Raw genomic sequence first — 16,463 nt, forward strand, 5'->3', positions numbered from 1 at the left:
CAGGCCAGGACTTTAGGAGGACTGGGCTATAGCCCAGGATAGCTCATTCTCCTCTCTTCTCTTGCTTCCTCTGTTAGTGGCTGTAGCGGCTTTTCCATTAGAGGCTATTACCAGATACTGAACGTAGGTTTCTGTGACTAACATTTGTAAATCTCAAACTTCCACATTTATCCTTTCCCAGCCCCTTTCCCTGGTAACCGTAAGAATGTTTACTAAGCCTACAAGTCTGCTCCTATTTTGTAGGTGAGTTCACAGTGTCTTTTTTTTTAGATTGCACATACAACTGATATCGTATGGTATTTTTCTTTCTGTTTCTAGCTCACTTCACTTAGAATGATGATCTCTAGGTCAAGCCATGTTGCTGCAAATGGCATTATTTTATCCTTTTTAATGGCAGAGTAGTATTCCATTGTATAAATATACCACATCTTTATCCAGTCATCTGTTGCTGAAAATTCAGTAAGGTCGCTTCCATGTCTTGGCTATTGTATATAGTGGTGCAGGTCTCTTTTTGTATTTGAGTTCCCTCCGGATATATAGCAGAAATGGAATTGCTGAATCATAGGGTAAGTCAATTTTTAGTTTTTTGAGGAATTTCCATACTGTTTCCCATAATGGCTACTCCAAACTACACTCCCATCAGCAGTATAAGAGGGTTCCCTTTTCTCCACACCCTCTCCAGCATTTATCTTCATGAACTTTTGAGTGATGGACATTCTGACTGGTGTGAGGAGATACCTCATTGTAGTTTTGATTTGCATTTCTCTGATAATTAGTGATACTGAGCATTTTTTCATGTGCCTATTGGTCATTTGTATGCCTTCATTGGAGAAATGCTTGTTTAGATCTTCTGCCCGTTTTTGGATTGGGTTCTTTGTTTTTTGTTATTAAGCTTTATGAGTTGATTATATAATCTGGAAATTAAGCCTTTGTCAGTTGAATCATTTACAAATATTTTCTCCCGTTCTGTAGTTTGTCGTTTTATTTTGCTTATGGTTTCCTTTGCTTTTGCAAAAGCTTGTAAATAAGCTCAGTTAGTTCCCATTTGTTTCTTTATTTGTGCTTTTATTTCTATTGCTTGGGTAGACTGCCCTAGGAGAACCTTACTGAGATGTCTGTCTGATAATGTTTTGCCTTTGTTTTCTTCTAAGAGGTTTATAGTATCTTGTCTACATGTTTAAGTCTTTAAGCCATTTTGAATTTATTTTTGTGTATGGTGTGAGGGGGTATTCTAACTTCATTGATTTACATGCTGCTGTCCAGTTTTCCCTACTCCGTTTGCTGAAGAGACTGTCTTTACTTCATTGTATATTCTTGCCTCCTTCATCAAATATTAATTGACCAAAAGCTTGTGGGTTTACTTCTGGGCTCTCTATTCTGTTCCACTGATCCTGTATGTCTGTTTTTGTACCAATACCATGCTGTTTTGATTGTAGCTCTGTAGTGTTATCTGAAGTCTGAGAGGGTTATTCCTCCAGCTTCATTCTTTTTCTTCAGTAATGCTTTGGTAATTCCGGGTCTTTTGTGATTCCATATAAATTTTAGGATGATTTGTTCTAATTTTGTGAAAAATGTCCTGGGTAATTTGATAGGGATCGCATTAAATCTGTAGATTGCTTTGGGTAGTATGGCCATTTTAACCGTATTAATTCTTCCAATGCAAGAACATGGGATATCTTTCCATTTCTTTAGTTCTTCTTTAATTTCCTTAGTGTTTTGTAGGTCTCTGCATATGTCTTTCACTTCCTGGGTCAGGTTTATTCCTAAGTATTTTATTTTTTTGGATGCAGTTTTAAAAGGAATTATTCCTTTTGTATAAGGAATGTCACCGGTTTCTGTATGTTGAGGTTGAGTCCTGCTACCTTGCTGAATTGTTTTATTAGCTCTAGTTATTTTTGTTTGGAGCATTTAGGGTTTTCTATAGATAGTATCATGTCATCCACATATATGACAGTTTTACCTCTTCTTTTCCAATTTAGATCCCTTTTATTTCTTTGTGTTGTCTAATTGCTCTGGCTAGGACTTCCAATACTGTATTGAATAGAAGTGGTGAGAGTGGGCATCTTTGTCTTGTTCCAGATTTTAGTAGAAAGGTTTTCAGCTTTTCTTGGTAGAGTAGTATGCTGGCTGTGGGTTTATTATAAATAGCTTTTATTATGTTGAGATATGTTTCCTGTGTACCCACTTTAGTAAGACCATGGCTCAGTGCGTTCAGGGGGCTGGGATAACGGTAGCAGAGGTAATGGCGGCAGAGGGAGGAGAGGGGCTGCCACTCAGGAGCCATTCATTTGCTCCCATCTCCCCTGTGGCTGGGGCTGGGAGCGGCCTCTGCTGCCCCAGGTTCACTGGACCCTCGTCTTTAGGTCAGTTGCCTCCTAGGAGGCTGGTATGGTGTGGTCAGGGGACAGGGGCAGCAGGAGGGTGGCTTCCCCCTGCAAGCCCTTGGATTTAGTGCCATCTCCCCTGTGGCCTGGCCTCTGCTGCCCCAGGTTTGCAGGACTCACATGTATAGGTCAGCCTGCTCTCTGGAGGCCTGTGAAGTTTGGTCAGGGAGCAAGGAAGATTGCAGAGGTGGCAGTTTCAGTGGTGGGAGAAGGGGGCTTCCCTGTGCCTCCCTGTGGGTTTGCTCCCATCTTCCCAGGGGCCTGGCCTGGTGGTGGCCTCTGCTGCCCCAGGTTCCCTGGAGGCTTGTCCTCAGTTCATGCTGCTCCTGAGAGGCGGACACTGTGAATTCAGTGTTTGGGGACTGCAGCAGTGACAGCGAAAAATGGGAGCAGATGCCTGCTCTAGCACGTGGCAGCCCCAGTCCTGCTGTTGCCACTGCCGAGTCCCCTAGATAGCCCCCCGCCTGCCTCCCAGGAGCAGGCTGACAGGGAGAAGTGCTTTGCAAGCTGAGGAACTGCAGCTGCCTCCAGCCCCGCCTGCCCGCGCCCTGAGCCTGGGACAGCTGACTGCATGCCCGCACACGCTCAGGATCCTTGTCTGGTGGCTGTCACCATGGTGATTGGAGCCTGGACTGCCCCGCCCACGAGGGGTGAGGGGTGAGGGGGTCAGCTCGGGTTAGGGGTGCACTCGGGGTGAGGGGGGAAAGGCTGAAGGATGAAGGGCTGCCGGGAGTGGGGGGACCCTGCTGAGGGGTGGGCGCTAATCCCAGGGTGAAGGGTGAGGGGGACCATCTTGAGATGGTGAGGGGAGACCCCAAGTGGGGCATGAGGGGTCAGCTTGGTTTGTGGGGAGTGTGAAGGCAGGGACCTCAGTGTAAGGAGAAGGAGCTTTGTCTTAGGGGTCCAGGTCGGGTAGTAGGCCTGGCCAGAGGTGGGGAGGTAGTGACTGGGTGGGGGACGGCACGCAGGGGGTGCAGCTGGGGAATGTGGCCTGGTCCAGGGCCTGTGGTGGTACTAGTTGAGTATCAGGACCCAGTCGGTGGCAGGGTGGGGGCTTTGGGGCTGGGGACATGGAGGGGCGGGCCACAGGGTAGGCCCTCCCCAACACCCCTCCCCGCCCGGCCCCACCCAGCCCCATTCTCCTTTTCCCACACTGCAGGAACCCCAGCCCGAGCTTCCCCCTGTGGTCCAGCAGAGGCGGGGCAGGTATGCAAGCCTGGACGTCTGAGCCCGCCCAGAGCAGTGGAAGCTGGGCAAGAGCCCGGTGCTCCTGGACCAGCTACCCAAGGAGGAACGCGGCCTGGGGTCTGGGCCGCCACTTTCTGTCACCTCTGCTGCCTTCACTAGTCAGGTAAGGGGGCCCTGGTGGGGGTGCACAGGTCAGGGAGACGGCGGGTGAGGCCTGGGCTGTGCAGCTGGGGAGGCGCACAGGGAGGGGTGTGTGGGTGAGGCCCAGGCCGCACATCCTGTTAGGACCCTGAGGCGGGTCCGATCGCCCACCCTGGTTTGTGGTGCCCCAGCCCCCTCATTAGTAGTCTTTTCTGCCGCTTATTCCCGGGTTTGGGAAAGCGGGTGCAACTACTGGAGGTGGGAGGCAGCTGGACAGCCAGGGAGCACCTCCCACTGGTCCTCAGGTCGTGGCCTTCCTGTGTAGGTGGACCAGCCTGGCCAGTGGAGGCCACCCCGGACCTTCTGCTTCACAGTTGACCTGGGGCACAATAAAGGGTGGGCCTGGGCCTTTGGGAGCTGTTCGCCCTGCCACAGAGATCAAAAGCTTTTGGCAAGTCTATTTTTAGTCTTTTGAGGACTGTCCCTACTGTTTCCCACAATGGCTGCACCAAACTGCATTACTACCAGCAGTGTAGGAGAGTTCCCTTTTCTCCGCAACCTCTCCAGCATTTCTCCTTTGTGGACTTTTCAATGAAGGCCTTTCTGACTGGTGTGAGGTGATATACTTCATTGTAATTTGGATTTGCATTTCTCTGATAATTAGTGATACTGAGGATTTTTTCATATGTCTATTGATCATTTGTATGTCTTCACTGGAGAATGGCGTGTTTAGTTCTGACCATTTTTGGATTGGGTTGATTTTTGGTTATTCAGTTGTATGAGCTGTTTATATATTCAGGAAATTAACCCATTGTCAGTCTCATCTTTTGCGAATATTTTCTCCTATCTTGTAGGTTGTCCTTTTGTGCTGCTTATGGTTTCCTTTGCTGTGCAGAAAGCTGATAAATTCAGTTTGGTCCCATTTGTTTGTGTATTTGCGGCTTCATGTCTGTTTGCTGGGGTACACTGCCCTAGGAGAGCATTACTGACGTGTGTGTCAGATGTTTTGCCTGTGTGTTCTTCTGAGAGGCGTGTAGTGTCTTGTCTTATGTTTAAGTCCTTAAGCGATTTTGAATGTATTTTTGTGCACGGTGTGAGGGAGTATCGTGACTTCATTGATTTCCATGCAGCTGTCCAGTTTCCCCTGCGTCATTTGCTGAAGAGACTGTCTTTCCTCCACTGTATGTTGTTCCTGCCTCCTTTGTCGAAGGTTGACCAGAACTTTGTGGGTTTCTCTCTGGACTCTATTCTGTTCCCTTGATGTGTATATCTGTTCCCTCACCACCCCCCCAACGTTTCCAGTTTTATTAGGTAGAATTATTACAGTTTGACCGCACATACACGTTATATTGCGTGTAGATACATATATGCAGTATAGTGCACATTTTTTTTAATTTACATAATATGTACTACTTACCATTTCTAAGAAGAGATTAGGTTTTTCAACTTACATAGTTATCAAAGGGCTAAAGCCAACTACAAAAGAAGAATCAACAGAATGCGGTATTAACGATCATAAAGGACAGTCAGATGTGCTTACACATATTGAAGAAGTCAAAATGAAAGTTAGTCCATTTGTGGCCTTATTATTATTGTTGTTATTGTTTTGATTCCTCATATAAATGATATCATATGGCGTTTTTCTTTCTCTTTCCGGCCCACTTCACTTAGAATGTCAATCTTCAGGTCCATCCATATTGCTGCAAGTGGCATGATTTTATTCTTCTTTTATGGCTGAGCACTGTTCCATTGTATAGATGTACCACATCTTCTTTATGTAGGCATCTGTTGATGGACATCTGGGTTGTTTCCATGTCTTGGCTGTCGTAAAGAGTGCTGCTGTGAACACTGGGGTTCATGTGTCTTTGAATTTTATTTTTCTCCGGTTACGTTCCCAAGAGTGGGATTTCTGGATCACATGGTAGGTCTAATTTCATTGTTTTAAGGAGCCTCCATACTGTCCTCCATCGTGGCTGCACCAGTCTATGCTCCCACCCACACTGTTGAAGGGTTTCCTTTTCTCCACACCCCCTCCAGCATCTATCATTTGTAGACTTTTCGAAGATGGCCATTCTGGCTGGTGTAAGGTGATACCGCATTGTAGGTTTGATCTGCATTTCTCTGACAATGAGTGATGCTCAGCATTTTTTTCGTGTGCCCTATGGGCCATTTGAATATCTTCTGTGGAGAATGGTTTGTTTAGGTCTTCTGCCCATTTTTGGATTGGGTTGCTTGTGTCTTTGCTATTAAGGTGTATGTGCTGTTTGTGTGTTTTGGAAATTAGTCTCCTGTCAGTCACATCATTTGCAAAGGTTTTCTCCCATTCTGTAGGTTGTCTGTTCATTTCGTGGATGGTATCCTTAGTTGTGCAAAATCCTTTGAGTTTAACTCGATCCCACTTGTTTATTTTTGCTTTTATTTCCAATAGTCCAGGAGCTGGTTCAAAAATACATTGCATTAATGTATGTCTGTGAGTGTTGGGCCTGTGTTTTCCCCTAGGAGTTTCACAGTGTCTGGTCTTACATTGAGGACTTTAATCCATTTTGAGTTTATTTTTGTACATGCTATTGGAGAATGTTCTCATTTCAGCCTGTTACAGGTAGCTGTCCAGCTTTCCCAGCAGCACTTATTGAAGAGACTGTCTTTCCTCCACTGTGTGTTCTTGCCTCCTTCATCATGGGTTAATTGACCACACGTGTGTGGGTTTATTGCTGGACTTTCTATCCTGTTCCATTGATCCCGTAGGTCTTTTTTTGTACCAATGCTGTGCTGTTTTGACTGTAACTCTGTAGGATTGTCTGAAGCCTGGGAGGGTTATTCCTCCAGCTTCGTTTTTTTTCTTCCATAATGCTTTGGTAATTTCAGGTCTTCTGTGTTTCCATATAAGTTTTAGGATGGTTTGTTGTAGTTCTGTGAAAAAATGTCCTCGATACTATGATAGGGATCACATTAAATCTGTAGATGGCTTTGGGCAGCATGGCCACTTTGACAGTATTAATTTTTCCAGTGCAAGAACATGGGATGTCTTTCCATTTCTTTAAGTCCTATTTCATTTCCTTAGTCAGGGTTTTGTAGGTCTCCACATAGAAGTCTTTCAATTTCTGGGGCATATTTATTCCTAGTCTTTTATTTTTTGGATGTGGTTTTAAAAGGGATTATTACTTTCATGTAAAGAAATGCCACTGATTTCTGTATGTTGATACTGTCTCCTGCTACCTGGCTGAATTGTTTGATTAGCTCTATTTGTTTTTATGCGGAGGCTTTAGGGTTTTCTATATATGGTTTCATGTCATCTGCATATAATGACAATTTTACCTCTTCGCTTCCAATTTAGATCCCTTTTCTTTCCTTCTGTTGTCTAATGCTATGGCTAGGACTTCCACTGCTTACTATGTTGAATAGAAGTGGTGAGAGAGGCCATCCTTGTCTTGTTCCAGATTTTAGCAGAAAGGCTTTCAGCTTTTCACTGAAGAGTATCATGCTGGCTGTAGGTTTGTCATAAATAGCTTGTATTATGTTGAGATATGTTCCGTCTCTACCCACTTTGGGAAGACCACGGGCTCAGTGTGGTCAGGGGGCTTGGGAGGAAGGTAGAAGTAGCAGTGGTGGGAGGAGGGGGGCTGCCCCTTGGGAGCCAGTCATTTGCTCCCATCTCCCCTGTGGCCTGACCTGGGGGTGGCCTCTGCCACCCCAGGTTCACCGCACCCACGTCTTTAGGTCAGTCTGCTCCCAGGAGGTTGGCGTGGTGTGGTCAGGGGGCAGGGGCAGCAGTGGCGGGAGTGGGGCTGTCCTGTGCAAGCCCTTGTGTGTAGTCCCATCTCCCAGTGGCCTGGCTTGGGGGCAGCCTGTGCTGCCCCAGGTTTGCAGGACTTTCATGTGTAGAAACAGACTCATAGACATAGAATACAAACTTGTGATTGCCACGGGGCAGTGGGGTGGGAAGGGACAGACTGGGAGTTCGATATTTGTAGATACTGGCAGACATATGTAGAATAGATAAACAAGATTATACTGTATAGCACAGGGAAATATATACAAGATCTTGTGGTAGCTCACAGTAAAAAAAATGCAACAATGAACATATGTATGTTCATGTATAACTGAAAAATTGTGCTCTACACTGGAATGTGACACATTGTAAAATGACTTTAACTCAATTTAAAAAAGTAAAAAAAAAAAGACTAGGCAGACAAAAAAAGAATAAATAAACCTAATTACCTACCCCCACCCTGCAAAAATAATAATTAAATAAAAGATTTTAAGGAGCAACAAAAATGACAAGCAGGAGTGACCTGCAAAGATTACAAAGTCTTACAAAGTTCTTATTTCCAGGTCTCTGTGTTTTAATTCGTGATTTTCTTACAAAATAGTAAGTAATTGGAAGCCTCCTTTGATTTCTGTCCTTTTTTATGTCTGAATATGAGACTTAGAAAATCTCAACTTCCTTCCACTAGCTAGACCTGAGGTGGCCCATCTTCCTAGGACACACACAAAAGTTGTGCTATTTTAAAAATGCAATTCAGTAGGTCTTCTGACTAGTAACAGAGTCACAGTTTATCCCCCATTACATGCCCTCTGGGGCATTTAATCTAGACAGAGTTAAGTTCAACACTTGGCACAGAATGTCTATTTGGAGAGAAGCCAAAAACTGAAAAGAATTTTTTTAGAATTAATAAGATACTAAGTTCCTATCTTCTTTCATGATGAGTTATTATAGAAAAATAACTGCATACCTTAAAAAGTAAGAATCTAATTTTCAAATGGGTGAAATTAACCTCCAGCTCTCAGAAAAACATACTTCAAATACAGTTTAGCTGAATGTATTTCCAGTGCCACTGAGCTTAGAATTGACACCTTTGATGAAATTTAAAGTGTGATTGAAAAGTAAAAGGATTGTGGTGCTTGAATGGAAACATTTATAGATTTTACTATAAAAAAGTTTTATTTTCTGTTGTGTAAATAGACTGTAGACATGTGCTGGAGATGCCAGTGTATGTTTTGCATCCACCACTCCCATCCTGGCTCCTGCTCAAAAGGTAGACCTAGGTAACTGTTCTGGGAACTAGTGGCCCCAACTTCCCAGTGTTAAGAATAATGCAAGCCTGTATCTCACTCTAGTTGGGAATGTTCTTCCTAAGTGTATTCTGGGTTATTGATCAAATAAGCTAGTATTAACTCCATTTAATGTTTACGATTATAAAAAGTGTAAATTTGTGTTCAACCAAATTGAATTATTATTCTGAATTCCAAGAGTAGTTGCATTTTATAGTTTGTTAGCTTGAAGACTATATTTAGGTAACTTACAACCTTAGACTTAAATTAATTCTCAGGTATTCATCAGATGCCTAAATCATTTCTAAGATATGACAATGAAACATTGGTTACTAAGCATACTTTTCAGTTTATATGCTTTTGTTTTATATTTTAAATGCTAAAAAGAGGCTATTTTTTGGTGTGTTAATGAATGTGCTTATTTTTGCAACTTTGAGAAGCCTTATAAAGGATGTGGACAGCTATAGAAAGTTGTGTTACATATATTCATAAGCTTTGTTTATCTGCTAAAATGTCAGTGTATATCATAAAATTCACAATTACCCTCTAGTTTTTTTGTGAAATAAAAGCTATTTTGGTTAAAAGTTGCTATTAATACAAATGATTGCAGCCATATACTTTGGAGCAATAGTTTCAGAGAAATACAACTACTATGCACATGCTTTTGTTTTTCAAGGAAAATAATTCATTCCTAATGCAACCATTCTCAGGGCTTTTGATCTACAAACTCCTCTGTACCACATTTCCACCAGCAATGTATGGGTGATTTGTTTTCTCTGTATCTTCACCAGCATTTGGTGTTGTCATTATTTGTTATTTTAGCCATTCTGCTAGGTATGAAGTGATATCTCATCATAGTTTTGACCTGTATTTCTCTAAGGGCTAATGCTTTTGAACATCTTTGATGTGCTAATTTGCCTTCTGTATAACTTCTTCAGTGAAATGTCTCTTCATTTTTTGTGGATATATATACTTTTTTTTAAACTGAATGATAGTCAGTTTACAATGTTGTGTCAATTTCTGGTGTACAGCACAATGCTTCAGTCATAATGAACATACATATATTTGTTTTCATATTCTTTGTCACCATAAGTGACTGCAAGATAGTGAATATAGTTTCCTGTGCCTATACAGTATAAACTTGTTGTTTATCTAATTTATATATATTAGTATCTGGAAATGCAAATCTCGAACTCCCAATTTATCCCTTCCGAACCCTTTCCCCCATTCAAGGCCCAAATGTTGAGAGAGTCCTGTCTCTTTGGCATCTTTTGTCTTCTGGCAGCATCTCTTTTCTCCACTCTATTCAGCATAGCATGTCCTGTTCTAGCACGCCAAATCCAAGAGAGGGAATTTTAGGTATAAACGGTATGTATTGGCATATTTGAGCGATAACACTAACACGGTTTTACATTGTAGCATTGTGTATCTGGGAACATGGTTAAAGTGGTAATTCCTTCTAGTGTGTTCTTGACTCTGCTCCCCTTGTCCTCCTCCTTATTAAAAAGCCATTAGATTGCCCTTTCTCCAATGAGGCTCTGACCCTTAGGTTCATGTTCTTCCAGATTAGAATACCTAACACATGAATGCAGAGCTCACTATATGTCAGGCACTGTATTAAACACCCTACATGCACTATCTCATTTAATTCTTATGACATCATTATAAGAACATTACACAAATATAAAATTGAGATTATAACAGAAAGATGAGAAAACCGATTTCAAAGAAGTTAGATAACTTGCCTGCATTCACACGACTAATAAGTTCTTGAGCCTGCACGAGGCTTGCCTGAGTCTCCAACTTACTCCCTTACCAGTACATTAACCCTACATTATGCCGTCAATTGCAGAACTAGCTGCTCATTTTAGCCTGTTAGTATTTGAAGAACAGGCCTTTGTCATTTGGCCATCATTTAAGCACTGCTCCCTGCCTAACCCAGCTAATGTCCCCACAGCTCAGTTTCCAGGCAGCCTGTCTTTTCTGTAGCTTGTCTCTCCTCTAGATCTTGCTCAAAATCTGTTTCTCTGTCCCTGCTGTGGGATTAGTGGATTCAGACATTCTGCTTCCTCTCCCTCCTTTCCTCTATGTGTCTTTTCTCTATAATTTTCCCTACAAGATTCTCATGCAGCTTTCACATGCTCGTAAGACAGACTCATTCACAGTATTAATACGTATGTTAAAAAAGAGAGTTGCCATTTTGGAGGCAATTTTATTTATTGTTTTTCTTGCTACTTACTGTTTTCCCTAAACTGTTATCAGACTTAAGATTCATCCATTTATATATTCAATATATTTTTAGGGTTTCCAAACCAGAACCCAATTTATTTACCTATCATTACAGAGTGAAGAAATATTCTGAATATTACTTAAGTGTTATATTCTTTCTACTTAACAATGTCAATGCTGAATAAATATTCTTAAGTATTTGCTGAGTGTCTATATGTCTGCAACTACCCTAGATAGTACTGATTACCCTTCCACACAAGTTTTTTTGGTGAAATAACTTTTTTAACATTGTCTTCTCAATATGATAATACCCAAGTTCATTTTAGAAAAATAAAAAATACAAACAGAAAAGAATTAGGAAATACACACCAACAACAATCACTTTCAATACTTTTAGGACTATCTTTCCAAAGTTTTATCTATATTTTTGAACTGTTGAATTTCTTTTCCAGTTAACACTATATCATAAACATTCTTATACATTAATGGTTGTTAAAGGTCGATGAGTTCATTTTTGGGTGTACAATAGTTTTAAAGTCATACTTTCGATGTTGGCCTCTTAATCTGTTGCTAGTTTTCTTGTGATTACGTGTGAAGACCATGATGAACATCATCTAGGTATTTTCCTTTTAATATATCCATAGGCGACTCCTTGTAGCCTCAGAATTTGTATTTCTAGTGGGTTGGGGGACATTTTTCCAGCTCTGAAAGAATTATTACTCAATTGGTTAAAAGTCTGCAAAGGCAATCCCTTCTGTCTGAAATTCAGCAATATCCAGAATTTGCTCAGACCTTAACTCTTGCAAAGTGTCTCCTTTATTCAGTACATATTGATAGAAAACTGGACATGGGTATACAAATATGAATAAAAGCCTGTGTGAGGCAGATAGCAAAACAGACTAGAACTAATAAACAAGTTTAGGAAGGTAATAAGAAGCAGTATTTCTTAAGAAAATCAATTGCATTTCTATATACTAGGTATAAAAAATGAAAAGGAAATTAACAAAATAATTTCATTCACAATAGCTTAGGAAAGAATAAAATACTTAGAAATAAATTGAATAAAGATGTGCAAGATCTATATACCAAAAACTACAAAATATTGCTAAGAGAAATTAGAGATCTAAATAAATGGAGAAATAGATTTTCATGGATGAGGAGATTTCATATTATCAAGAAGGCAACTTTCCTCAAACTGATCTAAAAGTTCAGTGCAGTCCGTATAAAACTAGCTGACTTCTTTTGGGTAGAAACTGACCACCGATCCTAAAATTCATATGGAAATGCAAAGGATGCATAATAGTCTAAACAGTTTGGCAAAAGAATAAAGCTGGAGAACTTTCACTACCTGATTTCAAATTTTACTGTAACACATATTAACCTAGACATTGGGCTTCTTGGAAAAGGATAGGAACACAGTTCAATGGCAAAGAATTAAAATCCAGAAATAGAACCTTACTTTTTATGATGAATTTGTTTTTCACAACGGTCCCAAGACAGCTCAATGGGAAGAAGACTAACCTTGTTTTTTGGCTTTTTTTTTTTTTAATCAAGAAAAGGTACTGGAGTAAATGGACACCCACAAGAAAAGCAACAACAACAACACACACACACACACACACACACACACACACACACACACAAACACCCCAAAGAAATAGAAACTTACATCAGAGACAAAAATGAACTAAAACTTGATCATAGATCCAAATGTAAAAAACAACTTTTAACATTTCTCAAAGGAAACATAGGAGAAAATCTTCATAACCTCTTACTATAACATCAAAAGTATGATGTATACAAGAAAAAAATGGCAAATTAGACTAGATCAAAATTAAAAACTCTTGCTCTTCAAAATCCCCTGTTAAAAGAATGAAGAGACAAGCCACAGACTTGGAGAAAATACTGCAAATCACATATCTGGTAAAGAATAAAATCTTGTAGTTTGCGACACCATGACTAGACCTAGAGGATATTATGCTAAGTGAAATAAGACAGAAAAGACGTACTGTGTGATTACACATATTTGCGGAATCTAAAAAATAAAACAAATGAACAAACATAACAAAACAGAAACAGAGTTAAAGATACAGGGAACAAACACATGGTTGCGAGAAGTGAGAGTTTTGGGAGGAGGAAAGGAACAGGTGAGGAAGAATTAAGAGGTACAAACTTCCAGTTGCAAAACAAATGAGTATGAAATGTACAGTGTGCAGAGTATAGTCAATCACTATGTGATATATTTGTGTGGTGACACATGATAATTGCAGTTACCATTTTGAAATGTACAGAAATACCAGATCACTCTGCTGTGTAACAGGAACTAACGTAGCATTGTAGGTCAATTATACTTCAAAAACAAATACATAGAAAAAGGGATTAGATTTGTGGTTACCAGAGGCAGGGGCTGGGGGGACAGGGAACTGGATGATGGCAGTCAAAGCTACACACTCCCAGTTATAAGATAAGTAAGTATTAATAGATGTAACATACAACGTGATAAATATCATTAATACTACTGTATGTTACATATGAAAGTTGTCAGAGTGAATCCTACGAGTTCTCATCACAAGGAAAAAATTCTTCCCTTTCTTTAATTTTGTATCTAATTGATGGATGTTGATGGATGCTCATTAAATTTATCGTGATGATCATTTCATGATGTATGTAAGTCAACCCATTATGCTGTACCCCTTAAGCTTTTTAAAATTTTTATTAATATATTATTTTAGAGCAGTTTTAGGTTCACAGCAGGATTGAGCGGAAAATACAGAGTTCTCACATAGTCCTCCCCCCCCCCTCTCTCTCTCTCTATATATATATATATATATATACTCCCCTACCCTCAGCATCTCTCATCAGTGTGGCATATTTGGTAAAATTGATGAACCAACATAGGCACATTATTATCAACCAAAGTCCATAGTTTACACTAGGGTTCACTCTTGATGTTGTACATTCTATGGGTTTTGACAAATGCATAATGACATTTAGCCACCACTACAATATCATACAGAATAATTTCATTGTCGTAAAAATCCCTTGTGCTCCATCTATTCATTCCTTCCTCCTCCTCCTCCTCAAACCCCTGAAAACCACGATCTTTTTATTGTTTCTGTAGCTGTGGCTTTTCCAGAACATCATTTGGTCAGAATTGTACAGTTTGTAGCCTTTTCAGACTGGCTTCTTTCATTCAGTAATATGTCTTTAAAGTTTCTTCCATGTCTTTCATGACTTGATAGCTCATTTCTTTTTTTTTTTACTGCACATATATTTTTAAATTTACATATATGTACTGTTCATTGTTTCTAAGAACGTTTAGAGCTTTCACTTTTTAAGCTTACATAGTTATCAAAGGAATAAAGCCAACCACAAAATAAGAATTAATTCAAAAATATACATACACCCTGTTATTAATAGCAACATTATTTATAATTGCCAGGATATGGACACATCCTAAGTGCATATCAATAGTTGAACAGATAATGAAGATGCAGCATACATATATGTAGTGGAATACAACTCACCCATAAGAAAGAAGGATATTTTGCCATTTGCAGCCCTTCTTTCACTTTTTTTTTTCACTTCAAAAACCAGAATTTTAAAACTGGCATAAACATTTCCATTACATCGAAAACAACAAAATACCTAGAAATAAACTTAACCAAGGAGGTTACCTATACTCCGAAAACCAAAATGACACAAAGAAATGGAAAGATTTCTTGTGCTTTTGGATTGGAAGAATCAGCACTATCATAATGGCCACACTACCCAAAGCAACCCACAGATCCAAAGCAACCCGCATCAAAATACTCACGACATTCCTCACAGAACTAGAACAAACAATTCCAAAATACATAAGGAGCCACAAAAGATCCCAAGCAGCCAAAGCTATCTTTTGTAGGTCTTGTTTTTCACTCTTTCTTCTTTTTGTTCCCTTTTTTTTTATGGCTTGATGACTAGAGAAGGTCCTTTAACATTTGTTGTAAAGCTGGTTTGGTGGTGCTGAAATATTTTAGTTTTTGTTTATCTGTGAAGCTGTTGATTGCTCCATCAATGTACACTTCAAACCTTAAAAAATGAAAAAGAAAGAATGGACTTCGGTTAATATTAATGTGTCACCATTGGCTCACCAATGGGCCGTAGTAATATAAGATCTTAGCATTAGGGGAAACTGGGTGAGAGGGATGTGGGAACTCTTTGCAACTTTTTCATATATCTAAAACTATTCTAAAATAAAAAGTGTATTTAAATAAAAATAAAGAAATAAAAATGTACTGAAAATCAGTGAATTGTCCTTTGTAATAGGTGAACTTCATGGTATATAAATCTTACCTCAGTAGAGCTGTTTAAAGTTAATAAGGGCAGAGTGGGATCGGGGATGGGCCCAGGCAGGGTCAGGGCCAAGGCTCAGGGGCCAGGCTCAAGGCTGGGTCAGGCCAGGGTCAGGCGGGGCCTGCTGGGGGTCAGCAACCTTGACAATGGGCACGGGGGCATGGCTCCCCGAAGGCTGAGGCCGGCCTGTGGCCTTCCTCTGGCTGCTGCTGCTGCCGCCAGCGGCCACCCCGGAGCTGCGGGGGTCCTCCGCCAGTGCATCGGCGGCACCTGGCCGGGCCCCAGGCGCTGGGGGTCCGGTGGAGGGCGGCCCTCTGACCCCTGACGCACAGCGGCTGGCTCCAGGAGCCACAGGTGCATTGGGGCCTCAGTGTGGGTCTGGGGCTGGTTACACAGGAGGGCCTCAGGGGGGCGCAGCTGTGACCAGGGCCTGGGGGCCTCTTCTTCTCTCGCCCTTCCCTCCAGCCAGGCAGCCCAGAGACCACCTCAACACAGGTGGGTCACAGGCCCCCACTGTGGGGCCTCTGGGTGGGAACCACCCCAGGACCTTTGTGGGGCTGTGGACTGGGCAGGTAGCAGGGTCTGGCCCCGAGGCTGGCAGGCTGGCTGGAGGGAAGCACCGGAACTGCTGAATAAGTGGCCCTTAGTCTGGGGCCCAGGAGTCTCATTTCCCTCCCTGAGGCCCTGGGAGCACAGGCCCTAGGCCGGGAGGCCCACTCTCAGGGGGCCAGGGCACGCCCCTGCCCTCCCAAGTGTGGGTCCTAGAGCCAGGGCTGTCTTCATTAGCCCACTCCCTCTTTAGAAATGGAGGACCCTGAGTCAGAGAGGGGGAGTGACTTTCCTCAGGTCACACAGCACTACAGAGCTCTGACTGTGAACCTATTTCCCTGAGATACTAGGATGACGTGGAGGGGGCACAAGCCCTTAGCAACCATGATCTTGGGCAAGTAATATTGGCAGCTTCTGAGGCCTGCAGTTCTTGGCTCTGCAGAGCAGGCACTGAGGAGTGCTAAGTGAGGGAGGTAATGGCTGTGATGGCCCAGCCCTTGGCAGGCTCACTCAGGGATGTCCATCACCCTGGAGATGCTGCTGTCATGTGCTGTGGGTGCCCTTGGTCCCCCTCCCGCCCACCAG

General features: G+C 41.8%; 1 protein-coding gene across 6 annotated transcripts in view; it reads left to right on the forward strand.

Moving 5' to 3' along the window:
• The window catches only part of LOC141575137 (uncharacterized), a 60,948-nt gene that overhangs the window by 35,295 nt on the left and 9,190 nt on the right, over positions 1-16,463 (forward strand). For all 6 annotated transcript variants that reach the window (XR_012502493.1, XM_074353642.1, XM_074353643.1 and 3 more), the window contains one exon: positions 3,544-3,735. Coding sequence is in view for 5 of the 6 variants with exons in the window: in XM_074353642.1 (XP_074209743.1) it covers positions 3,544-3,735 (192 nt within the window). In the remaining variant the exon portion in view is untranslated. The remainder of the gene's footprint in view (positions 1-3,543; positions 3,736-16,463) is intronic.

This window comes from Camelus bactrianus, chromosome 26 (genome assembly GCF_048773025.1).
Source record: "Camelus bactrianus isolate YW-2024 breed Bactrian camel chromosome 26, ASM4877302v1, whole genome shotgun sequence".
Classification (NCBI taxonomy): domain Eukaryota; kingdom Metazoa; phylum Chordata; class Mammalia; order Artiodactyla; family Camelidae; genus Camelus; species Camelus bactrianus.